The sequence below is a fragment of the Amblyraja radiata genome, chromosome 9 (genome assembly GCF_010909765.2).
Source record: "Amblyraja radiata isolate CabotCenter1 chromosome 9, sAmbRad1.1.pri, whole genome shotgun sequence".
In the NCBI taxonomy this organism is placed as follows: domain Eukaryota; kingdom Metazoa; phylum Chordata; class Chondrichthyes; order Rajiformes; family Rajidae; genus Amblyraja; species Amblyraja radiata.
The window spans coordinates 26,909,108-26,936,646 of record NC_045964.1 but is presented as its reverse complement, the minus strand read 5'-3'; the positions used below and the strand labels follow the sequence as shown (position 1 = coordinate 26,936,646).

Here is a 27,539-nt window from a genome sequence, read left to right as displayed (position 1 = left end):
TCTAGCCTGTCCACTCCCGTAGATACTGATTAGACCGGTATCTATTTATTTACTTTATTAATGATTTCAATTAAATATTGGGAACATCAGGCCGCAAACGTTATTTCTTGAGTGTTAGTTCTGGACTTTGACTCGACCTTCCTAGTTAGCCGGCGCCTGAGACTGAGCCAAGCAATGTCCAGACCTGACTTCAACACAAAGTGATGGAGGAACTCAAAGGGTCAGGCTCGTCCAACGCTCTGTGTTTTGCTCGTGATTCCTGCATCTGCAGTTCCTCGTGTCTACAGACCAGAGTTGCCACTTGACTCCGAGATGACCATCACAGAGCATACGGAAGATAGACACGAAATGCTGGAGTAACACAGCGGGACGGGCAGCATCTCTGGAGAGAAGGAATGTGTGACGTTTCGGTTCGAGACCCTTCTTCAGAGTCTCGTCCCGAAACGTCACCCATTCCTTTTATCCAGATGCTGCCCGTCCATGATGTTATGTCTGTCTCCAGTATTACTGTGTCTATCATCGGCGCAAACCAACATCTACAGTTCTTTCCGACACATTAGAGGATACCGTCTCGCCATCACTCGGATTACCGGCTTCATTTCCATAACGTTGCCACCTCTCTTTACTTTGCTTACTGAAGCCTGATCCGTGTCACACCCAGTGCTCTATCGCCCGGCCTCTCATCTTTCAATCGGGTTCGGCCAGGAAGGAACTGCAGATGCTGGATTAAAACAAAGATAGACACAACCTGTAGCTCAGCGGGACAGGCAGCATATCAGAAGGGTCTCGACCCGAAATGTCACCCATTCCTTCTCGCCAGAGATGCTGCCTGTTGCGCTGAGTTCCTCCATTTTGTGGCTACCTTGGATTTACCCAGGATCTCCCCGTTGATGTCCTAACTCGCTTTGGTTTGTTATTATTGTCTCATATCGAGAACCAGCAGATACAGGTTTAGGTTCGGGGGGAATTATTTAATGAGAGCCTAAGGGGTAACTATTTTACGCAAAGGGTGGTGGGTGTATGGAATGATCTATCCGTTAAGGTAGTTGAGGCAGGCACTGTCGCAATGTTTAAGACGCATTAGACTGAAGCATGGATAGGATAGGTTTAGATGGTTATGGGCCAAACGCGGGCAAGTGGGACTAGTGTAGATGGGACATATTGGTCGGTGTGGGCAAGTTGGGTCGAAGGGCCTGTTTCTACGCTGTATGATTCTATGCAGGGAATAAACTTTTGCTTGCATGCTATACAATCATATCAGATAATGCTATACATGAATATAACCAAGCCACGTACAGTCTGAAGAAGGGCCTCGACCCGAAACGTCACCCGTTCCTTCTCTTTAGAGATGCTGCATGTCCCGTTGAGTTACTCCAGCATTTTGAACCGTCGAGTTACTCCAGCATTCTCTTTAAACCGGCATCTGCTGTTCCTTCCGACACATGCACAAGAACACCAGGTAGAGCGAAGAGGAAAATACCAGAGTTCAGAATATATGTTTTCAGGACAGTTCCAGGGGGAAAAAGTCCAATGTCCGCATTGAGGTAGGTTGGTAGGTCGGGTCAGTGCCCAAACGAATGGAAGGAAGAACCGTTCTGAAGCCGGATAAGAATAGGTGGTCGGCGCGGACTCGGTGGGCCGAAGGGCCTGTTTCCGCGCTATATCTCTAAAATCTGAAGTTAGGTAATGTCTAAAGGAACTGCAGATGCTGGTTAATACGCACAAAAGGACACAAAATGTTGGTGTAACTCAGCAGGTAAGTCAGATCTGGGAAGAAAAACATAAAAAGCTGGAGTAAGTCAGCGGGTCAGGCAGCATCTCTGGAGAAAAAGAATAGGTGGCGATTCGAATCGGAACCCTTCTTCAGACATCCTAATCGGAATTGAGTCTGAAGATGTGTCTCGTCCCGAAACATCAGCTATTTTTCTCCAGAGATGCTGCTTGACTCGCTGAGTTATTCCAGCTTTTTGTGTCTGTCTTCGGTTTAAACCAGCATGTGCAGTTCACTCCTTACACGGGTCTCTGGAGAACATTGATTGGTAGCGTTCCGGACCCTGCTTCGGAAAGGCATCGATCGCTAGTCGGCGAGGACTCCGAGCTGTATCTCTCAAAGAAGTACATGTGAAAAATTTCTCACGGACCATAAAAATGCGGGACCTTTCAGTAAAGTCCCTTTTAAAGATTATAGTTATTTTCTTGAATCTCATTAACATAACTCATGAATAAGTTGATGTCCATATGCGGATGCAAATCTTTATTTTTTAAATTCAATCCCACAGAAGACAATTTTTACTCACCTTCTGTCCCCTCTGTCCAGCTTCCGGGTTCACCGTTCGCAGGAGTTCCCACGGTAACCGCAAGAGTTAATACGGATATCGCACGGATATCGCACTGGCCACTACGTTCATATAATGTTGCAATACTCAACCACAAGTGTACAAGTCACTCTTGGAGAAATTCAAACTTTCTTGAATTTTCTCCCGAGTCACCAAGTTACACGATTACCTGCCGTTAGCGCCACGGTAGTCCACGGTGGTCCACGAATGCCGTACTGTTATCGCACGAGGTTCCCACGATGTTAAACTCTGGTTAACTCTTGCGTCAAGTCGCCCCGTGAAAAAGCCGCATAAAGCCCCGCCGGGCAACCTAAAAGCCATGCCATTTTGCCCGGCTTGGCAAGCACCTGGGACACCTATCGTTTAATTCTGAGCAGACCCCTTCTCTATCTCTCTCTCTGTCACTCTCCATCTCCGCCCGCCACCCATATCCGGGTCTCGGGTCTCCGCTCGCTCCTCATTCGCCGGCACGCTTGCGCACTGCCATGGCAACTGGTCTGCGTCGGCCACTTTCTCCCTCCCTTTGCATTGTGGGAGATCTGGCCGCCATTGCTGTCCGGTCGCCGCCTCACCGCGACGGCTGAAAACCAACGCAGAATCACTCCCTGGAGCTGGAGTAACTCCCTGGAGTAACTCTTGCTTCTTGGTTTCCTGGTCCTCCAAAAATATTCGAAATGGAATTTAAACTGGAGTGGATGCACCACAACCAAACTCCAAACTCTGAAAAATAACAGCCTATTGCATTTTATCTGTTTATTGTGTATATATATGGTTTATGGTATATAGACACGCTGAACTTTTATCTCCTGTTCTGTATTATGTTTACATATTCTGTTGTGCTGCAGCAAGCAAGAATCTAATTGTCCTATCCAATAAAACTCTCTTGACTCTTGACTTGGACTTAAGTAAAAAAGGGTTCTTGGGAAAAAAGAGCTACCTTAAATTTAGTTGTGTTTGGTTGGGTACCTATGGTAGGGTGAAGATGCTTTAATTGTGCGGGGAAACTCCATGGAACAGCCAGCATCTCTGGATAGAAGAAATTGGGTGATGTTTCGGGTAGAGACCCTTCTTTAGATTTCCTCTGGTTTTAGTGTTTTTAGTTTAATTTAAAGATACAGCGTAGAAACAGGCCGACCACTGATCACCCGTACACTAGTTCTATCCCACACATTAGCGACGTAAGTCAAGAGTCAAGAATGTTTTATTCTCTCACATCCCAGTTAGAACAATGAAACCTTACTTGCAGCAGCACAACAATGTTATAAACGAGAAAACAAACCAGTGTATATTTATATATGAATATATAACTATACACACACACACACACAATTTCCCTCCTGGGATTAATAAAGTTCTATCGTATAGTATCGTGTGTGTAGGAAGGAACTGCAGATGCTGGTTTAAACTGAAGATAGACACAAAAAGCTGGAGTAACAACAGGTCAGACAGAATCTCTGGACAAAAGGAAAATATTACGTTTTGGGTTGGGTCTGAAATAGGTTCCTGCACACCTTTGGAATGTGGAAGGAAACACGAGCACCCGGAGAAAACACATGCGATCAAAGGGAAAAGGAGCAAACTCCATACAGACAGCACCCACAGGCCCGTACGAAGCTTTCCAAAAAGATGGGTGGCATGACAGGATTACAAAAATTCTAATGTGAAATAATTAGCGCGCTGCGCGCATCATGAGCGATAAGCGAGAAGTCCCTCGATGCCAGGGTTCAGGGCCCACTTAAGGGCCCTTGAAGCTGGGGTTTTAGATGCTCTCTGATGCATTCTGAGCCTTATTTTGGAGCATTTTTGCATCAAATATATTACCAATATTTCAGAAATTAACAGGAATCTGAGGTAGCTTTTTCACACAAAGGGTGGTGGGTGTATGGAACGAGCTGCCAGAGAAGGTAGTTAGGCTGGGACTATCCTAATGTTTAAGAGACATTTGGACACGTACATGGATAGGACAGGTTTAGATGGATATGGGCCAAACGCGTGTGAGTGGGACTAGTGTAGATGGGGGCATGTTGGTCAGTGTGGGCAGTTTGGGTTGAAGGGCTTGTTTCCACACTGCATCACTCTATGACTAAAAAGCGAAGAAGGAAAATGCATGTAGATAAGTAGAGCAGATTTGAAAGAGGAGTGAAATGTAAAGGCAGAGAGAGGTTTATAGGTGGAAAGGATCATAGGAAAGGAGGGGGGAGGGTGGGCTTGGGCAGATGGGTGAAGGTAAAATAGACACAAAGTGCTGGAGTAACTCAGCTGGTCAGGCAGCATCTCTGGAGAACATGGATAGGTGACATGTCACAGAGTGCTGGAGTAACTCAGTGGGTCAGGCAGCATCTCTGGAGAAAAGGTATAGATTATATTTCGGGTCAAGACCCTTCTTCAGTAATATGCATGATGTGACATGCATAGACATTCCTGAATGTTACCCAAACCATCGTGAGCTACTTTGTGACGGCGCTTGCCCTCTGCTATAACGTCTCTGCTGCCTTGGGTGATGCAGGACATGACACGAGCTTTGGGACATGGTGTGAAGCTGTTGCAGTCTGTTCCAGCCTCGTAAAAGCCTGGCTGGAGTGGATGTGGAGAGGATGTTTCCACTATTGGGAGAGTCTAGGACCAGTGGCCACAGCTTCAGAATTAAAAGACATTCCTTTAGGAAGGAGATGAGCAGGAATTTCTTAAGTCAGAGGGTGGTGAACTGTGGAATTCATTGCCACAGACAGTGAGGCCAAGTCAATGGACATTTTTCAGGAGGAGTTGATAGATTCTTGATTGATACGGGTGTCAGAGGTAATGGGGAGAAGGCAGGAGAATGGGTTTGAGAGGGAAAGATAGATAGTCATAGAGTGATACAGTGTGGAAACAGGCCCTTCGGCCCAGCATGTCACATCTACATTAGTCCCACCTGCCCATGTTTGATCCATATCCCTCCAAACCTGTCCTATCCATGTACCTGTCTAACTGTTTCTTAAATGTTGCGATAGTCCCCGCCTCAACTACCTCCTCTCCTCTGGCAGTTTGTTCCATACATCTACCATCCTTTGTGTAAAAAATATACCCCTCAGATTCCTATTAAATATTTTCCCCTTCACCTTAAACTTATGTCCTCTGCTCCTCGATTCACTTACTCTGGGCAAAAGACTCAACCTGATCTATTCAAATCATGATTTTATACACCTCTATTGGATCATCCCTCATCCTCCTGTGCTCCATGAAATAGAGTCCCAGCCTACTCAACCTCTCCCTATAGCTCTGGCCCTCTAGTCATGGCAACATCCTCATAAATCTTCACTGTACCCTTTCCAGTTTGATGACATCTTTCCTATAACATGGTGCCACTGTGCACGCGTGGAAAGACAGCGTTATTTTGCGTCGCTACTGTGTCACCGGCTTCCCCCCGAGTGGTGGTGTTGGGCGAACCAGGACTGCTTGGGTCCTTGAATGGAGTCAAGGGGGGAGGTAAAGCGACAAGTGTAGCATTTCCTGCAGTTGCAAGGGAAAGTGCCAGGAGAGGGTGGTTTGGGTGGGAAGGGACAAATTGACCAGGGAGTTTCAGAGGGAGCGGTCTCTGCGGAAAGCCGACAGGGGAGGAGATGGGAAGATGTGGCCAGTGGTGGGATCCCGTTGGTAGACAAAGCTCGAGAAAATCAGCGGGTGAGGCAGCATCTATGGAGCGAAGGGAATAGGCGACGCTTCAGGTGGAGACCCTTCTTCAGACTGATGTCGGGAGGGGGGGGCGAGCAGGAAAAAGAAAGCAAGGCAGAGACAGTAGGCTGTGGAAGAGCTGGGATCGGGAGGGGAAGGAGGGAGAAAGCAAGGACAACCTGAAATTGGAGAAGCCAATGTTCATACCGCTGGGGTGTAAACTACCCAAGCGAAATGTGTGGTGCTGTTCCTCCAATTTGTGGTGGGCCTCACTCTGGCCATCGAGGAGGCCCAGGACAGAAAGGTCGGATTCGGAATGGGAGGGGGAGTTAAAGTGCTGAGCCGCCGGGAGATCAGGTTAGTTATTGTGAATTGAGTGGAGGTGGTGTGCGAAGCGATCGCCAAGCCTGCGCTTGGTCTCACCGAGGTTGATCATACGCTGAATAATCCAACCACATTTTGTTTGGAAGTGGAAAGAGAATAATAGAAATTGCATTCAATGCAACGTGTAAAAAGAGTTGAGATACTGTATTATAATTTTGCTGCATGTCATTGTGGTATATATCATGTCTTGATTGGTGAATATGTTTAGTTTGTGACTTTATTTGAAGCAGAAATAACGTGAATGCTTCATTGACCATAATTCCGACTGGTAACTACGCACTTCGTCCGAGCACATTATAGCACACGTCATTCAAACCGTCTTAAATGACCACCTAAACTGTCATTTGGCAACATAAAAAGCTGCCGAGGTTGCCCAGCTGGCAACAGGGGAAAAAAGTTAAGTGAGAGCCCTGAGTGGACGTCTATTGAATTCACTTTCTGGACAGGAGCGATATGGTCGGATCCTCCTAATACTGCACGCTAGAAAATTATTTCTTTAACTAAGTTAATGGCACACTATATATATTGTATGTTTCCCTTGGCACTTATAAATTCCACACACATGATTAGCACCACCATAATAAAATATAAAACCAGCACCAAATATAGATCAAGAAATCTTCGTTGAACCACAATCAGCATAAAGGCCAATTCAATGTCACCAAAATCCTATGCATTTGTAGAAATGTAGTAGAAACCATTATTGCTCACTCGTTTATACAAATCAGATTTATTGACTTGGGTGGATCCAGTTGAGATTTGGTTTTATGGGCGTAACACTGAAGGAATTTGAATTCCATTTCAATGTAATCATAACACATATCAAAGCAAATGATGCAATTAAATATTTGGCACATCTACATCAACCCAATTTAAAATTGATAGTGTAAGTAGTAACAGAATCAGAATAAATGCTTTATTTTATGAAGCATAACAAATGCCCGAAAACCTGGTGTTACTTGAAGTTGGTATGGCAGCAGAGAGATATTTGCACAAAAGACGTGATGCGATTTAAAAAAGATTATTTGCTCATCAAACGTTATCAACAACAAAAGAAATGATGCAAGCCAGTTCCTTGAAGTTCTCTAAAAGACACTGCAATGTTAATTACATTGATTAAGGTTCATAATCACCCCACAGTTATAGATTAATCCAGAGAGCACTCTATTCTTTCAGTTCGGGATTTCATTGCAAGGTATTTCACTTATCGATTTCTGTTTACTAACTGACCTCCAAAGCAATTATCTAGTCAAAAGACATAACCACACAGTTAAAAGAGAAAGGCCTACATGGAAAGTGAAACAGACATAGACACTGAATTTCAGTAAATATATTTCAAGAGAAAAACTGAGATAAAAATTGGTTGAACTGGGAAAAAAATCAAACCATTTTTAAACATTTGTAATAGGGCAAAATGGCAAACAAAATAGAGCTGAAGTCAAAACCCTTTCAGCATTTATTTTTATTTCTATCAGGCTATCTTTTCAGAGAAAATCTGCATTTCTCTTTGGATCTCATGTGGGAAATGACAAGTACATTATCTATATCTATCTATTATCTATCTATCTATTATTATATAAAACTCTCGCCACATCCGTCCGACATCCGTCCGGCTGCCTTTCTGCCTTTCGATTCGTTCCCGCCATGCGATGTCACAATGCCCGATGCTCGCAGACGTCCAATCGCGATGCCCGACGTCTCGCAGACGTCCAATCGGAACGGATCCATTTACATGTACGGCTTCCGGCCGCATTTCTTCCATTGATTCCCTGCAACTCCGAAACCAGACGCAGAATCGCCGACATCTTTTCCATTTCGGTAGAGATTTCACTTTTCTTTCTAAGTATCCGCTCCTCATTACATTTCGTCGTGTTTAAGTACACGTTTTTAATCAAATCCTTCCCCCCCCCCCCCAAAATTTCAAAACTAAACTGGCTTCTCACCCACAGAAGCTGCACCAGCCCCAGCCCCTGCTGAACGTTCCATCGTGTGATGTCACAATGCCCAATGTTCACATATGTCCAATCGGAATGGATTCATTTACATATGCCTATGCAGGAGCCCCAGCCTATGGTGAACGTTCCATTGTGTCATGTCACAATGCCCAATGCTCAAAGACATCGTTGCCATAGAGAGGGAGTACAGAGAAGGTTCACCAGACTGATTCCTGGAATGAAGAAAAACTGGATAGACTCGCCTTGTACTCGCTAGATTTTAGAAGATTGAGGGGGTATCTTATAGAAACGTTTAAAATTCTTAAGTGGTTGGACAGGCTAGATGCAGAAAGATTGTTCCGGATGTTGGGGAAGACCAGAACAAGGGGTCAAAGTTTAAGGATAAGGGGGAATGCAGAATCGCCGACATCTTTTCCATTTCGGTGGAGATTTCACTTTTCTTTCAAAGTATCCGCTCCTCATTACATTTCGTCGTGTTTAAGTACACGTTTTTAATCAATTCCTTCCCCCCCCCCCCCCCCCAACCCCCCAGTTTTTCAAAAAAAACTGGCTTCTCACCCATACAAGCAGCCATTTTGGTAGACATTTCACTTTCCGTTCCAGCTATCCACTCCTCATTACATTTCGTTATGTTTATGTCCATTTTTTAAATTAAAACCTTCTCCCCCCCCCCCCCCCCCCCCCCACTCACTCATTTTGTCGCCTCCTGCTGGCCAGCGACCATAACGGCTGCTGGCGCCCGCAGCACAACCTCAAGCGACGCCATTTAAAAACGGCCTTTCGGGAACGGCTCTACTTCGAGGACCACGTCTCCCATGGGGGCTACGGGTAGGCAACGGCTGCGTTGGGGCATTACACTTTTAAGGCTCTGTGTGTGGGGATGCTTCGTGTGTGTGATGCCGCCCCGCCACCCCCCCACCCCCCCGCGTTGCCGAGACGGACCCGACTTCGACGACTTCAAGATACGCTATTTTAAGACGGCCGGGACCCGACTTCGACGACCACATCTCCGCTGGGGGCTACAGGTAGGGAACGGTGTTTATACACTTTTCCAACTCTGTGTGCGGGGGTGGTTAGTGTGTGTGATGCCGCCCCCACCCCCCCCCCCCCAGTGGGGGCTACGGGTAGGGAACGGCTGCGTTGGTTAAAGGGATCAGGGGGTATGGAGAGAAGGCAGGTACATCACTCCCCCTACCCCTCCCTCCCTCCCTCCCCACTCTTCCACTTCTCTCCCCCTTCCCCTCCACTCTCCCTCCCCACTCTTTCCCCTCTTTCCCCTCTCTCCCCCACCCCTCTCCCTCTCCCTCCTCCCCATCTTCCCCATCCCCCCCTCCCACCACATCTCTCTCCCCATCTCTCACCCCCTACCCCGCTCTCCTTTCCCTCCCAAATCTATCCCGTTTCCTCCTCCTCCTCTCCCCTCCCTCCACTCTTCTCACACCCCCCACCCCCCCGCAAACGCTGTTGGGGAAACCGACCCAACGGGTCTGCACTTGGTCTAGTTATTATATAAAACTCTCGCCCCATCCGTCCGACATCCGTCCGGCAGCCTTTCTGCCTTTCGATTCGTTCCCGCCGTGCGATGTCACAATGCCCGATGCTCGCAGACGTCCAATCGCGATGCCCGACGCTCGCAGACGTCCAATCGGAATGGATCCATTTACATGTACGGCTTCCGGCAACATTTCTCCCTTTGATTCCCTGCAACTCCGAAACCGGACGCAGATTCGCCGACGACTTTTCCATTTCGGTAGAGATTTCACTTTTCTTTCTAAGTATCCGCACCTCATTACATTTCGTAGTGTTTAAGTACACGTTTTTAATCAAATCCTTCCCCCCCCCCCCCAAATATTTCAAAACTAAACTGGCTTCTCACCCACAGAAGCTGCACCAGCCCCAGCCCCTGCTGAACGTTCCATCGTGTGATGTCACAATGCCCAATGCTCACATATGTCCAATCGGAATGGATCCATTTACATATGCCTTTGCAGGAGCCCGAGCCAATGGTGAACGTTCCATCGTGTGCTGTCACAATGCCCAATGCTCAAATACATTGTTGCCATAGTGACAGTACAGAGAAGGTTCACCAGACTGATTCCTGGAATGTCACGATTTTCATATGAAGAAAGACTGGATAGACTCGCCCACACACATATCCCCCCCCACACACTCCCCCTCCGCCCACACACACCTTCTCCGCCCACACATCTCCCCCCTCCCACACTCCTCCCGCCCACATACACACCTCCCCGCCCACATACACACCTCCCCCCCCACCCTACCTCCCCGCCACACAACCCCCCTCCCCACACACCACCCTCTCCCCCCCTCCTAACCTCTCACACACCCCTCCTCCACATACACACCCCACTTCCCTCCCCCCCCCCCCCATCCCCTCCCACACATGAAGAGGAGGGGGAGGGAGTGCTTGGGGATGAGGGGAAATGAGCCACGCCTGCGCAGTTAGGGGCTATGGGTGAGTGGTGGAATATTGCGTTGGGGGAACGGTTTGCGTTGGGGGAACAGGTGAGTGGTGCAATATTGCGTTAGGGAATGGGTTGCATTGGGGTACCAGGCCTCCCATGTGACTGGTCCCACTGGTGCAGTTATGGTCCCACTGGTGCAGTTTAAATTTTTTTTTTAAAGATCTAGCCAAGCTCTTTCAGTGCAAATACAATATCCTCCTGACAAATTAGAAAATGATGTGCAAATGCTGATTCAGTTAAGCTAATTGTCACAATCAGGCTATTTTCTTCATGAAGTTATGAATGATGGCACTATCAAATACACTAATTCACCAATAATCGAGATATTGATGCTCAGTCTGCATTCTGTCAGAACCTCAGGGTTCCCTACAGATGAACATAGGCCCAGAAATAGCCTAAAAAGCTGAATTCCAGAGGTGATGTGACAGTGATTGTTCTTAACATCAAGGCAGACCTTGAACATGTATTGCATTAAATGAAGTTAATGGTAATCATGAGACAAACATTCTACTGTCTGGAGTCAAACATGAGAGATTGTTGGAGGCCAAGCATCTTAACAGTGGGCAACAGTGCCTGAAGATCGTACTCTTGCCTCAACAATCTTCAGCTGCTCTCCATCATTTGAGATGTGTAGATGATTGTTAATGATTCTCGAGAATTTAGAATTATGGTAACTCTGATGAACAAGCCCATGCCCTCATTCTGAAAGTATAGTGCAGTATTGACACCTGGGTTGCTTCGAGACAAGCAATAAACATACCAAAAGGCTGATTGTAACCATCTTGGGAGGCACTCTAACCATTTGCCCTTGAGATAGCACAGTATCGATGACACCATTGTTCATCATGATCAGAACGATCAGCAAAAGTCAACCTTCTCCATTTTTCTGAATACATTACAACATCTAAAACAAAGGCACACACATGACTGACTTCCCATTTACTTTGTTAAACATTCACTTTTATATCACTATGGATGCAAAGTGCACTGCCTTCAAAATCCAACAATGCAGGAACTAAGGCTAGTTTAAGTGCATCGTAATATTTACACTTATTGAAAAACATTAAACATAAAAGAAAAACTGTGTAAAATTTAGATAAATGTTGGAAAACTTTGAAAAGCTATGTAAAGTTACTTAAATAAAAATTCAAAGTTTTAACTATACATGCTAATTCATTTTCTTTGTTTTTTAAAATATTTTTGGAGTATTCTTCCTATATGAGGAATTCCCTGCAGGCATTTTACATCCCTGTAAATGCAAACTTTTATTTTAAACATGTAGATAAAATAAAATACAATTTAAATGGCTGTTGCACCACTGGTGCCATATACAGGTCTCATCTGCGCTATGTACAGCATCTCACACCTCCCAACCTGGCTGTTTATCTCAATTGAGAGGGAATGCTCCTCCCTCTATCCCAATTTCTGCTTCACTTTGGCTATACGCTCCATAGAGTTCTTGTTTTATTCCCCAGCATATTCCCACTGCCTTTAGATAACTGATAGTGAAAGGGACAATAGATTAGTTAGAACATTTGGCAAAGACCATGGGCTTGCTGCTTAGTTTAGTTTTTTCCGTTTAATTGAGAGATGCAGTGCAGAAACAGGCCATTCAGCCCAACGAGTCCACGCCAACCAGCAATCCCCCGCACACGAACACTATCCTACACACTCTGGACAATTTACAACTATACCAAGCCAATAAACCTATAAACCAGTACATCTTTGGAGTGTGGGAGGAAACGGAGATCCCGGAGAAAACTCACGCTGGTCACAGGGAGAACATACAAACTCCGTACAGACAACATCTCTAGTCAGATCAAACACTTGTCTTTGGCACTGTAAGGCAGCAACACGACCGCTGTGCTGCTCGTATTCTACTTTCATAACTTGCTACAACCTCAGATACCAGTTCAAATTGCTCACTATTTCTCATCTGAGCTCTGTACGCAGCTCAGTGATGGGTGCACTAACAGTGCACCATCTGTCCCTTGGTAAGTCTCAGCTGCAAAATGCAGCAGTCCAAATTTTCAATGGTCAAAACACAGCAGTTCCATTCAGAACCACTTAAATGAAATCACACAGACAGAAAAACAGAAATTTAAAATAAATAAATTTTAGACAAACATTTTAAAGAGCGAACTAAAGTGCCTGTCCCACTTAGGCTATTTTTTAGGCGACTACAGGTGACTGGGCTGTCGCCACATGGTCGCCGGGGTGTCGCCTGTATGGTTGTGAGAAGTCTCCTCAGTCGCCCAAAGAGTCATAGCATCTTTCTGGTCGCCGCTGGATTTTCAACATGTTGAAACATTTTTGGGGACAATTGGCAACAGTGGGTTGACGTGAGCGTAGATTGACTTCTCCTGATGTAGGTGCTATCGTGGGTTGTCGCCAGGTGACGTAGGATGTCACCGGAGCTGACTTTGGTGAATTCCATTGATGACTACCTATGTCTACCTATGTCAACCGGCGACATGTACCAGTGACTGAATTGTCTTCAGTTGTTGCTTGTTGTGGGTGGACGTAGGTTGACCGGTTGTCGTAGGTTGTCGCCGATGTAGTCGTAGGTTGTCATAGGTGGATGTCCTAATGGGTCACCAGTTGTCGGTAGCTTGCTGTAGCTTGACGTTGATTAGGTGGTAGGTTGTTGTAGCTTGTCGCAGACATTGTCGTAGAATGGGGTCCAGTCCCCGTTTTTTCGGCGACATGCTACGACTATGACAGTCGCCACAGTCGCCTAAAAAATCGCCTAAGCAGGACAGGCCTTTAAAGGTTGAGACATGGGCAGGAGAATATCACAGGAACTGAATTTAAAGATAAAAATAATTTAAAGCTGTTAGTGAAACATGGTAGCTTGGAGCACATTTTAATGTTCTGAAGGAATTGGACAGATCTCAGCAGCTTTCAGTGCCAGAAAGGTTGACAATCAATCAGCAGTATCACAATAAAAAAATAACTACATCACAATCAATAAGATATGCTATTTTCAGGGTTAGATTAGCATCAGCAGTTTATCGATATAGCTGCCAAATAGTTGAAGCTATTGTCAACTTTGCTGGTGCCAATAGCATACTATGTGGAGGCATGGGCAATTACTCAGCAACTTCTTGATTTTCCACGTTCGGCTACATTTGCCTGAATGTAACTATTTATTGTCAGACTTCATCCAATGAAACAAAAAAGTCTGACATCCTCACCATTATCAAGCCAAATTCTGCCCCAATTATTTTTTTTGATCATTCAATATACCCTACTGGAAAACTAATTATTTATTACTGTTAATTTCAACAGGAAATATACAGGTACTACATCTTACAAAAGGAGTTTTACGTGTTTACAGTAGTGAAAAATGAACCAGAAAAAGATGATAACACTGGAGATATCGCCGTTTTGGAAGAGAATGGTTGCCAGGGAATCTGAGTCACTGGGTGATGTCAACAACAATGACAGAAGGCTATCAGTGAATGATGAATTATAGCACTGCAGAGTTTAATTTATTCTGATATCAGTAAAGCTATTTTTATTTTAAAAATTGAATATTCAAAACTCATGTTATGATCACAAAGTGTTTAAAATGCTCTATATTTTTTTTGGTAAACACAACATTGCAGATAATAGCTCCATTATGTGCAAACACCACTAAACACAATAACCAGGAAATTGATCTCAACTGATCTTGACAATAGATATCAAATCCAATAGAAGAGATCTTTTCGATATCTTTTTAATGGTTAACATATTCAACACCTATTTGCAACGAGAAACTTTCATAATTTTCTGAACCGCCACACTCCTCTAGTATGTTGGTACAGTTTTTTTTTAATGTTATCCAGTGAGTTTTGATGTAGGAGAGGACTTTGAAAATAAAGCAGGCAAAAAGGGGTCAGAAAATGAACTTACCAAGTAGGATTAGATTTAGGTTTATTACTGTCACATGTACCGAGGTACAGTGAAAAACATTGTTTTGCATGCTATCTAATCAAATCAGATAAGATACATAAATATAAGCAGGTCAAACAAAACTACAATAATAGGTAGAGCAAAGGGAAAGATTATAGAGTGTAAAATATACTTTTAAGGGCCTGTCCCACTTAGGCGACTTTTTAGGCAAGTGCAGGAGACTATGCACTCGCCACATGGTCGCCACATGTTCGCTGGTGGTCTCAGGTGAGTGTCCTTCATGGTTGCGAGGAGTTCCCGCATTCTGGGAACTAGTCGCGGCCTCAGTATGGTCGCCGCAAATTTTTCAACATGTTGGTCGCCATGGAGAAAATCTTCAGATGAAACAAAGCATGGTTTTGGCATAGTAGACACAAAATGCTGGAGGAACTTAGCGGAACAGGCAGCATCTCTGTATTGAAGGAATGGGTGACATTTCGGGTCGAGACCCTTCTTCAGACTGAAGAAGTCTGACTGAAGAAGACTTAAGTCTGAAGAAGGATTTCGACCCGAAACGTCACCCATTCCTTCTCTCCAGAAATGCTGCCTGTCCTGCTGAGTTACTCCAGCATTTTGTGTCCACCTTCGATTTAAACCAGCATCTGCAGTTCTTTCCGACACACATAGTTTTAGCATGATTGCGCTTCAAACATTTTATCAACGAGACCAATTCTCCAGCAGGATGCCTTCTCCTCTGCTTTTAATTTTGCTGCATTGGCAAAAGTGAGTATTTTTTTCCACAGCCTGACTCTGAAGTCTCCCAGTAGAATCAGTTATGGGCCGGTCCCACTTAGGCGATTTTTTAGGCGACTAGGCTGCCGCCACATGGTCGCCGGGGTGTTGCCTGTATGGTCGTGAGTCGCCCAAAGAGTTCTGGTCGACGCTGAATTTTCAACATATTGAAGAATTTTCGGGTAGTCGGCGACTGTGGGTTTGATACCAATGAGCGTAGCTTGACTTCTCCTGACGTAGGTGCTGTCATAGGTTGTCGCCAAGTTAACGCCGGTGCTGACTTTGTTTTTTTTGTTGTTGTTAAAGTGATGCTTCTTTATAGATTTACTATAGACAATTTCAAATTTTATGTGATTATATTTTTTTAAGCACTGTTGTATGTTCTTTATAGTCTAATAATAAATCACTTTTCTTTTGTTAAAGTGATAATTCTTTATAGATTTATTATAGTTAATTTCAAATTTTATGCGATTATAATATTTTTGTATGCACTTTTGTATGTTCAACCTTTTTTTGTTGTTAAAACTTTTGTTTGTTTCAATATCAATAAAGGAGATGCTTGACATTTTGACAGCAAATTGATGTATGAAGATATATTTCAGAGCAGTGTCTCATGGCATCACCTACAAATATTTAAATTTCATATATTTTGATCAACAAAACAAACACTAATACAAGCATTGCATTGCATTGAAAAGCAAATAATTTTCATATATTTTGATCAATAAAACAAACACAAACACAAGCATTGTACTGCATTGAAAATTAAACTCTTTTGGGAGGATGTGGATGGCTCTGTTGCGGGCACTCTACCTCGAGTGGTGCACTTCTGTTTGTGGTGTGGGCTGTTTGCTGCTGGTCTTCAGATCATGTCGTTCTGTCATGGCACACTGCCTAGTTCGGAGTTGTAGTAAGTGCAGAGATGGTCTCTCTGCTCCTTGGCTCTCTTGTTGCAGGTGTTTCTGGGCAATCTCTCCAGTGTCACCATCAGTGCAGCCTGTCCACCAGTTCTCCATGAGCTTGGTGTGACGTTGCCTGTCTGGTTGTCCATTCGGTTACCCTCCACCATGGCTGCTGGTGCTGCACTTCTGGTACGGATCAGGTTGTGGAGGATGCATGATGCGTAGACAATATTCCACATACTTGGGCTCCTGCTCCATCGTAGTCAGCAGGCATCTGAATCTGCTGGCGAGGATGCCAAAGGCGTTTTCCACGACTCTCCTAAGCCCTGAACAGCATGTAGTTGAAGATCCTCTGCTCCCTTGACATCTGCCTGTGAGGGTATGGCTACATCATCCATGACCTGAGTGGGAAGGCATCATCAGCAACCAGTGTGCAGTGGATGTCAGGGTTGTCTTCTCCTGGCAGAGGTTCTGGATCAGGAAAGACTGCTCTTCCTTCTTCCAGTGCTTGCCCAAGGGAGGTCTCTCTCCAGATCCTACCATCTGCAACACTGTCAGGTGTGCCCACATCCACAAACAGGAAGTTGTAGTTTGCATCCACCACTGCTATGAGTACGATGGAATGGAACTTCTTGTGGTTGAAGTACATTGAACCTCCCTTGGGTGGACACCTGATGGCCACGATTTCCGTCCACTGCCCCACATGTGTGCTGGAAGTTCCATCTGGTATCAAAGGCCTGCGCCACTCTCTTCCACTCATCTGGTGTACTAGGGCAGTCCATGACTTCATAAGCATTGATGATGGCCTCACAGGTCTCTCGGACAACCTTGCTGATGGTGTTGTGGAACACAAGAAAGCTGTAGGAGAGGCTCTTGTACGTGTCTCCTGATGCCAGGTAGCGGAGGGTGATGGCTAGGCGCAGGCCTGGTTCCAGTGGCTTCCTCATGAAGGTCTCCTTTTTCTCCAGGAGGGCCCACCCATGTCTTCAGCTCCTGAAACAGCTCAGGAGGAAGCCTAGTGAAGTTTCTGAAGGCAGCCTCATCTTCTTGCTGGAGCACAATCATCAGGTTGTCATACTGGCCCAACCTGGATCTCTTCAGGGATAAGGGCTTCAGAAACATAGAAACATAGAAAATAGGTGCAGTAGTAGGCCATTCGGCCCTTCGAACCTGCACCGCCATTCAATATGATCATGGCTGATCATCCAACAGTATCCTGTACCTGCCTTCCCTCCATACCCCCTGATCCCTTTAGCCACAAGGGCCACATCTAACTCCCTCCTAAATATAGTAAATGAACTGGCCTCAACTACCTTCAAATGCCACAGATTCACCACTCTCTGTGTGAAAAATGTTTTTCTAATCTTGGTCCTAAAAGACTTCCCCCTTATCCTTAAACTGTGACCCCTTGTTCTGGACTTCCCCAACATCGGGTACAATATTCCTGCATCCAGCCTGTCCAACCCCTTAAGAATTTTGTAAGTTTGTAATGCTTTAACTACACGGACTTCTTCTTGGGCTTCTTCTTCTTCATTCTTCTTGTCCTGTCTTGCTCATGTATAAGCATGAGGGCTGCTGCTAGCAGCAGGGCTTCTTCTTCTTGTGAGTGCAATGCCCTCTGATGTTGCTCCATGATGCTGAATTATTGGAAACCCCACCCTACAACCCCTTTTATAGGAAATCTGTGGTGCCCACATGACTTGGCTCTACGCTCCACCTAATGCAGCCACTCACAAAAATGGCCATCAATGCGAGGGCGACGTTGGGCACGCTTTTACCCCCGTTGTCTACCGACTTCTGCATGTGGCCCATCCACCCGGTCCACCCTCAACCCCAAGATGCACTGAAAGACGGCCCAGGTGATCCCTGTGGCATAGGACGGAGCGACAGGCCACACTTGCGCCATGTACAGCAGCCCCGAGAGTACCTCACACTTGATGACAAAATATTATCCCATTATAGAGAGCTGCTTTAGCTCCATTATCCTTAAAAAGTAACTGACCGTCATATTGCCCTCTCATGCCAATCGTTTTGGTGAATTGAAGCACCGTTTCAGGGCTCAGGTACTGAGTGATGGCATCCTCAAGGAGGGGAGGGTCTCCTCTAGCGTAGCTGGAGTTGTTGCTGGAAGAATCCTCCTAGATCCACCCTCTTCCAGGCACACCGCCCCCTCTGTCTCCTGTCGCTGGGGTATGGTGGCTGGTTCATTGTCCTGGACTCCCGGAGCAGGACCCATTGGCCGCTGCACTGCTCCCGGTCTCCTGGAGCTGGGGGACAATTGGCGTGTCCTCTCCCTTTCCGATCTCCTCACCCGTTTCCTTCTTCTGCCTCCGTCCCCGATGTCGCCTCATCCTCCGACAAGGAGCGGTTGCTGGCTTTGGTATGGGAGAGGAGTCTTTTCTTGGACTTTCCCGTTCCTTCCGGCCTTGGCTCTTTGGGCAGAGCCCTCTGGTGTTTCCTAATTTTTACCACCTGCCATGCCTCCTCCTGTTCCCCTTCTTCCATCGACTCTCCCTCCTGGACAGGTAGCTGGTAGTCTCTGTCCGGCGGTTGGGGGCACGAGGTGGTCGGGCTGTCCTTATCCCTGTTCTCTTTCTGCATGGGTCTTGGCAGTGGTGGGAGGCGTCTCGCCCACCCTGGGGGTGTTGGCAACAGCTCCTCTTATTGCCTGTGCGTAGGTGCAGACTCTTTCAGGGTAGGCCCTGTAGAGGTGATCTGCCCGCACAGGTTGCAGTTCCTGCTCACTTGGCAGTCCTTTGTCTCGTGGCCTTCCAGCTTGCAGTTCTTGCAGACAACTGCTCTGCATTGGGCTGCCACATGCCCAGGTTTGTTGCATTTCCTGCACACCCTGGGTTGCCCCATGTAGGTCATGAAACCTCGGTTCCCTCTGATAGCGAACAGCGAGGGAGGGTGGATGATGGCTCCCTCCTCGTCCACCCTCAGCTTCACCTTCCGCTTGCTCGTCCAGATCCCGAACTGGTCCTTCTCCTTTGCACAGTTCCCTGCTCCCTCGACATAACGAGCAAGGAAGGCGAGGACATCCACGACGGGCATGGTAAACATGTGCACCGTGACCATCCTTTCCTTCTAGGTAGGGAGGGTGAAGAGCAGCTGCACCTTCAGCAGCGACAGCAGAGCTTCGTTCCCCTTCTCCCGGAAGTCTTGCATCAGCTTCTGCCATCTCATTGGATACTTGAAAGTGACATCAAAGTATCCGTTACCAGGGAAGTCCTGGAGATATTAAATGTCATCGGCCACAAATTTCCAGCCCTCCAGCAAGACCTTCCTGACGAACAGGTTCCGTGAGAAGGGAATCCCCTCGCTGAGGTTCTTCATGCTTCATGCAGGGTATTGCGGATACCCTGTCCTCCCACTCCATTTGCTGCTGCCATTCTTCCTGGATGAGGTGTTAGGTTGGTTACCCAACCAGCATGGATCCACCTCTAAGCCAGCAACTGATAGACTCCTGGTCACTAACATGACCTTCAATTTCAATCTGTCCTAGATCCGCGATCCTCGTCCTTAACCTGGGAGAAGCGGCAGAACTGTTCGGATCAGAACACCCAAAAAGTACACACCGCCTCAAAGCTCTTGTCACCTGGATTCAATCCTGATCTCTGATGCTGTAGTTTGGATGTTCCCTCTACAACCCCATGGGTTTTCTTTGGTTTCCTCACACATTACAAATCATGTAGGGTGGTAGGTTAATTGGCCATTGTAACTTGCCCTGAATGTACAGATCAGTGATAGAATCTAGAGGGAGTTGATCGAAGAATGGAGAAAATAAAATGGCATTTGTGTGGATTGGTGCTTGATGCAAACTTATTGGGTCAAACCATTTGCATCCTTTCAACTCTGCATTCTTTCTTTTCTTTCAAGTATTTGTCAAATTCCCTTTTGAAAGCCATGATTGATGCTACCTCCAGCTGTCTTTCAACACCTTCCAAGAGCAGCTTACCAACCAGTTCTGCATAAAAGATTTTCCATATGTTGCTTTTGCCTTTAGTCTGTACCTCCCTCCCCTCCCCCCCCAAAAAAACTGGTCAGATCTAATTTACTGCTCCTGCACTGATCTTAAGGGAATTTTTTTTTAACATTTCAAAATGCATAATTTTAGCGATCGAAATTCAGCAATTCTCAGTGAGAAACACAATAGCACTTTAAACAAATATACTTTGAAAGTAGAACTTCAAATTTAATAAAAGGAAATAAGAGTTATCTATCTATCTATATACTAATAAATGTCTCGCTCTGTCTGTCTGTCTGTCCGATCAAGGAACTACGCTACTGCAGTGCACAATAGTACGCAAATATTTGCAGAATCTTACTCAACTTTTTCCCGTTATCGTTAATAATAATAATACATTTTATTTATGGGTGCCTTTCAAGAGTCTCAAGGACACCTTACAAAAATTTAGCAGGTAGAGGAAAAACATGTAAGGGGAATGAAATAAATAGTAGAGACATGACTAGTACACAAAGTAAAGACAGAATTCAATACAAAACACAGTATGAGGCAATTAATGCACAGATGAAAAGGGACGGGGACGTGGGGCTAAGGATAGGCAGAGGTGAAGAGATGTGTCTTGAGGCGGGACTGGAAGATGGTGAGGGACACGGAATTGCGGATCAGTTGGGGGAGGGAGTTCCAGAGCCTGGGAGCTGCCCTGGAGAAGGCTCTGTCCCCAAAACTGCGGAGGTTGGACTTGTGGATGGAGAGGAGACCGGCTGATGTGGATCTGAGGGACCGTGAGGGTTGGTAGGGGGAGAGGAGGTCAATGAGATATGTGGGGGCCAGATGGTGGAGGGCTTTGTAGATGAGGATCAGGATTTTGTAGGTGATCCGGTGGGAGATGGGAAGCCAGTGAAGTTGTTTGAGGACTGGAGTGATGTGATGCCAGGATTTGGTATGGGTGATGAGTCGGGCGGCTGCGTTCTGGACCAGTTGGAGTCGGTTGATGTAGGTGGAGCTGATGCCAAGGAGAAGTTAGTTGCAATAGTCCAGTCGGGAGGAGATGAAGGCATGGATGAGTCTTTCAGCAGCGGGCGGTGTGAGAGAGGGTCTGAGTTTGGCGATGTTGCGGAGATGAAAGAAGGAGGTTTTAATGACATGGCGGATGTGAGGCTCAAGGGAGAGGGTGGAATCAAAGATCACGCCAAGGTTGCGGGCCTGGGGAGATGGGGAGACAGTGGTGCCGTCGATGGTGAGAGTGGGGTTATTGATTTTGCTGAGTGTGGCTTTGGAGCCTATGAGGAGGAATTCTGTCTTATCGCTGTTGAGTTTGAGGAAATTATGTTGCATCCAGCTTTTTATAGCTGACAAACAGGAGTTGATATGGGAGAGGGAGGGGGGGGGGTTGTGGGGGGATTTGGTGCCAAGGTAGATCTGGGTGTCATCAGCGTAGCAGTAAAAGTCCAGATTGAAGTGGCCGAGTATCTGACCAAGGGGGAGGATGTAGATGATGAAGAGGAGGGGGCCGAGTACGGAGCCTTGGGGAACGCCTTGAGTGACTGTGGCTGTAGCAGAGGTGTGGTTGTGGAGAGAGATGAAGTGGGATCTGTTGGAAAGGTAGGAACGGAGCCAGCTGAGTGCAGAGCCTTCAATGCCGAGGTCTTTGAGTCTGGTGAGCAGGATGTTATGGTTCACTGAATCGAAGGCTGCGCTCAGGTCGAGGAGGATGAGGATGTTGAGGGAACCAGTGTCAGCAGAGGTGAGGAGGTCGTTGAGGACTTTGAGGAGAGCAGTTTCTGTGCTATGGAGGGGGCGAAAGCCAGATTGGAGGGGTTCAAGTAGGTTATACGCAAGGAGGTGGGAATGAAGTTGCGACACAACGATACGCTCCAGGGTTTTTGAAAGAAAGGGGAGGTTTGAGATTGGGCGGTAGTTAATGAGAGAGGAGGGATCAAGACCAGGTTTCTTTAAGATTGGTGTAACGGCAGCAGTTTTGAAAGCGGAGCGTTAGTATCACGTTGCTTCACATTTGATGTTATATTTCACGTTATCTATATTACTAAATCTCTGTTCTTGACCGCTTTTGGCCTTCTGTGCTGCGATTTCGGAGGGAACGCCGCCACCTACGGCCGTCATTTTTGGCCACCTTGCTCAGAGCCCGCCTCCGCCGCATGTGTGCCGAGGATTTTTCCCGTCGATGAAAAATGACGGAGATATTAATGTTTTTACAAAATTCCCCATTCTCTCTGCTGCCCCTGCTGGAGGGAGGGAGAGGGACTATAAAACCAGGAAGTGGTGTGCCTCAATCAGTCTCTCATCAAGATGGAGCTCTGTCAATTAGTCTCTGTCACTCTGTCACTCTGAATGACACTGAACAAATTTCAGTTTGGGTTGAAGTAAAAAGGAACTCTCTTTCTCTCTCCCCACCCCCCTCTCTCCCTATCCCTCTCTCTTTCTCCCCCCTGTCTCTCTCCCTTTCTCTCTCTCTCTCTCCCCTCCTCTCTCTCCCCACCTCTCTCCCCATCCCCCCCTCCCCCCCCCCCCCCTCCTCCCCTCCCCTCTCCTCTCCTCTCCCCTCCTCTCCTCTCCCCCCTCCTCTCCTCTCCCCCCCTCTCCTCTCCTCTCCCCCCCCCTCCTCTCCCCCCCTCCTCTCCTCCCCCCCCCCTCCCCTCCCCCCCCTCCTCTCCTCTCCTCCCCCCCCCCTCTCCCCCCTCCTCTCCACCCCCCTCTCCCTCTTGCCCCTCTCTCTGTGTTTCTGTCTCTCTCTCTCTCTCTCTCTCTGTCTCTGCCCCATCTCTCTCTGCACTCACTCTCTACCCCCCCCCCCTCTCTAGATGTGACTGCAAGTTGGGGGCTATGCGTCAGTAGATAGTGTGGTTATGGGGTAAAAGGGGCAAATTAATAATATTAATATAATATCAAGGGGGGTAATTAGCGTGAGTGTGGGGGGGATAGTTAGTGTGTGTGACGCTGCATGCCGCCTCCCTCCCCCCACAACCGCACGTTGGGGGAACAGACCCAACGGGTCTGCACTTGGTCTAGTTGATATTTAAAGTTATAAAAAAGCCAACTTTGAAAATAATAACTGCTTGTGAGTGGGAGACGATTCTGGCAGTTTCCAGTGATGATGTCACAATGACATCTCAGTCATCCAATCACAATGGGATCTCATTTACACAAGCTGCCATGAAGTTTCAGAAAACCAAAAATGACATCACAATGTGATCTCTGCTGCCAGCACAGAAGCTATGAGTGTTGACAGAGTGGGGGATGGGAGGAGAAGAAATGTTATTTAAAGATTGTCTTTCGTGGGGGTGTGCAAAAGGGGAGAGGTGAGGGAGGGAGTGACTGAGGGTAGGGAAAAGGAGAGCGAGGGAGAGGTGACAGAGAGACAATGGGATCAGCAGCTTCAAGGGGAGTAAGGAGAGAGTGAGATTTTTGCCCCCACCCCCCACGTGGGAAGGATTGATTGGCTCAAGGGAGCGCCAACGCTGACCCAAAAGTCGAGTCCTAACCCCCCCCCCCCACCCCACGTGGGAAGGATTGATTGATTCAAGGGAGCGCCAAAAGTCCCAAAGGTCAAGCCCATTCATTGGCTCCGGGAAGCGCCGACACCTCCCCCCCCCCTCCATGTGGGAAGGATTGATTGCGTTGGGGGAACGGGTGAGTGTTGGAAATGGGTTGCTTTGGGGAAACGGGTGAGTGATGGAATATTGCGTTGGGGAAACGGGGCCCAACGGGTCAGGGTGAAGGGAGGGAAGAGGGGTTATGAAGGGAGGGAGGGAGTGACAGATGGTAGGGGAAAGGTGAGGGAGGGAGAGGTGAAGGAATGGAGAAGGTGAGGGGAGGGAAGAGGGAGTGTGAAGAGCAGGGGGAGGGAGTGTTGTGGGATGAGGGAAAATGAGCCGCGCCTGCGCAGTTGGGGGCTATGGGTGAGTGGTGGAATATTGCGTTGGGCGAACAGGTTACGTTGGGGAACGGGGTATGGGGGTGATTGACGTGAGCAACGACCCCGCGTTCGGGGACCAGCCCTCTCGTGACGCCGGGCCCCCCATCCCCAACAAGTCCCACTTGGTCCAGTATATTTTTTAAATCTGGAGTAATAAAACATGTCAATTATCGAAGCTGAGGAAGTCTATTTGCTGTAAAGATTTGCTTCAGCTCTATCCAAGCTTTTGCAGCTAGTAAGTTCAAATACATGATTATTTTTCACATTACTAAATCTCGGGATCAAAAAGACATGGCTTTGAAGGTTGGAATCGAAACAACCCATTTATCAAATAGACCATGCATGCTTTTACACAGATAAGCAAAATGAATGCGATAACCTCTGCACAGAGAGTTCACCTCTTTTACAATAGTTAATAATTTAAAGTCATTACTTACATTAAACTGCATGTAATCAAATGATGGAGAAAATGCATCCATTTCTTCTCCATCCATCGTAAATAGTTGAAGGTCCAAAGATTTTGGTCTGAAGTTTTCTGAAGTTCTTTCAACAGACGATACATTTTCTGGAAAGTCAGCACAAAATTGCATTAAAAAGTAATCTTTGGAAACCTTCTTCCAGAACCAGGGGCCACAGTTTAAGAATAAGGAGTTTTTAAGCCATTTAGAACAGAGACGAGGAAACACTTTTTCTCACAGAGAATGGTGAGTCTGTGGAATTCTCTGCCTCAGAGGGCAGTGGAGGCAGGTTCTCTGGATGCTTTCAAGAGAGAGCTGGATAGGGCTCTAAAAAATAGCAGTCAGGGGATATGGGGAGAAGGCAGGAACGGGGTACTGATTGGGGATGATCAGCCATGATGGCGGTGCTGGCTCGAAGGGCCGAATGGCCTACTCCTGCACTTATTGTCTATTGAAAACAAAGTTTTGAAAAGATATCTATCATATCATACATCTATTAAAACTGTGCGTGTGCATGTGCGTGTGCTTGTGCGTGTGTGTGTGTCATTTTGCCTTTGAAATGCATCTCCTCGAAAACCAGATGCCGAAATGGGGAAATTTTTACATATTTCAGTAGAGATTTTCCTTGTGATTTTAGAAATCCACTCCTCTGTACATTTGGTACATTATTTTCCCAACTTTTTAATTAAAATTGTTGACCAATCTGACCTTTTTTTTAAATCTGACCACTGCCCAGCTGCTGACGTTACAATAACAGTAACATTTTCACGTCTTCTGGTAGAAATTTGCCTTATGATTTCAAAAATCCAATCTATAAATTTGGTCAATTATGTCCCTAGATATTTACTAAAATTTATAACCAAACTGACATTTTTTTAAAATATTAATGTTGCCCAGCTGCTGACCTCACAATGCCTTTCCACGTGCCCCCCCCCCCCCCCCGCCGCTCTGGATTAATGCAGCTGCTGTCAACGTGCATGCGCAGTTTTCCATGAGGTATGTTAGCCCACTCACTCCTGTTCTTCAAAAGGCGCAGAAAGATCGAGAACGTTCTGCAGCAAAGATCCTACAGCTCAGGATCTTTGTTCAGCAGATCGCGAGCTCAGAGGCGCCTCACGCGCTGAAGACGTTTTCTCGCTGCCCATGCAGCTTGTGAAGCCTCGCCCCTCCCATCCCCCGACTGCCCGCCCGCTCACTCAGCTGCTGGTTTCCAGAGAATTAAGCCGGTGCTGTCTCTCTCCGCTGTTCATAGCCCACTCACTCGCCTGGCTCCCCACCCCCAATGCCTTTGCTGCTCGCGACCAGCTGCGCAGACTTTCAATGCGCAGCCAGTTACGTTCCCCACTCCTCGCTCCCTTCCTCCTCTCCCCCCTCCTCCTCCTTCTCTTCCCCCCACCTCTTTCCCCACAACCACCCCCCCCCCTCCCTACTCGGGCCCTGAAGCCTGAATCCTGCAGCCGGGAGCCGCCTACGGGAGCATTCGGACAACTCCTTCCCCCCACCCCTGGAGTCTCAATTGAGTCCGCTGAAGTCGTTTGGTTGACGCGCACCCCGCTGCCCGCTCGCTTCCTCCTCTCCCCCCCCCACTTCTCCTCCCCCACCCATCCTTCTCCTCTCCCCACCCATCCTTCTCTTCTCCCCCCTTCTCCTCTCCCCCCTTGCGTCGCTCGCAAGGCCTTTGAAAAAAAACCATGCTGTCTTCTTGCAGCGAGGGAGCGAGTGATTATTGCGTTGAAGAACCAGCCCTCACCTCTGACGACGCTCCCCCCAAGCCCTCAAACTCTCCCCCTCCCTCTCCCCCCTCGCGCTCTGCCCCCTCCTCTCACCCGTCCTCCCCCTTCCTCTCCCCCCCACCTCCATCTCCCTCCCCCTCTCTTCCCTACTCTCCCCCACTCAAACCTCCCCTCTCCACCCTCTCTCACCCACCTTCCCCCTACCCCTCTCTCCCCTTCCCCGCTCTCCTTCCCCTCCCACCCCCCTCTCTCCCCATCCCCCCTCACTCCCTCTCCTCCCCCTCACCCAATCCCCACTCCCCCCTCTCGCTTCCCCTCTCTCCCCCCTCCTCTCTCTCCACCTCCCCCCTCTGCCCCCACTCCACACCTCCAGCCTCCTTCGCCCCCTCTCCTCCCCGCCACCTCCCCTCTCTCCTACTCCTCTCTCTACCCCCCCACCCCTCTGCCCTTCCTCCACCGTACCCCTCCCCCCTCCACCTCCATCTCCCTCCCCCTCTCTTCCCCCTACTCTCGCCACTCCCCCTCTCTCACTCCCCCTCTCTTCCCCCTACTGGATATTTACTTATTTATTGGTTTGCTTGTGTGTGATTCACAACTCCTTGAAAACCCGACGCGCTAACGGTGAAATTTTTACATATACCGGTAGATAATTTTTACATATTCCGGTAGAGCTTTACGTCATGATCTCAAAAATCACTTCATCTGAAAATTTGGTTCATTATTTCATCAAATTGTTCACCAATCTCAGATCTTTTTTGAAGTTAACGAGCTGAAGCTAACGAGCTGATGACCTCACAATGGCTCTGCACCTCGCGGCCAGCTGCACAGAGTTTTCAAAACACAGCCTGCTGGTCACTGTTTTCCACGAGCTGCGAGTTCCGTGCCCTCCCCCCCCCCCGCGTAACTCACACTCCGCCGGCCGTCTGCAGCGTAATGCCCAGCTCCGCCCACAGCCCAGCCACCCAGCAGCCCTCCTCCCTTCAGGTCATGCTGCATGCTCCGCTGGGCTCCTTGAAGTTCCATAACATGGCGACGGCGGTCATTTTCGCAGCGCGGGGAAGC

At 47.4% G+C, this 27,539-nt stretch overlaps 1 protein-coding gene across 1 annotated transcript in view; it reads right to left on the bottom strand.

The window, feature by feature from the left end:
* fmn1 (formin 1) overlaps positions 1 to 27,539 on the bottom strand; it is a 313,397-nt gene that overhangs the window by 268,357 nt on the left and 17,501 nt on the right. The window contains exon 3 of the mRNA XM_033026936.1: positions 24,724 to 24,851. Coding sequence (XP_032882827.1) covers positions 24,724 to 24,851 — 128 coding nt within the window. The remainder of the gene's footprint in view (positions 1 to 24,723; positions 24,852 to 27,539) is intronic.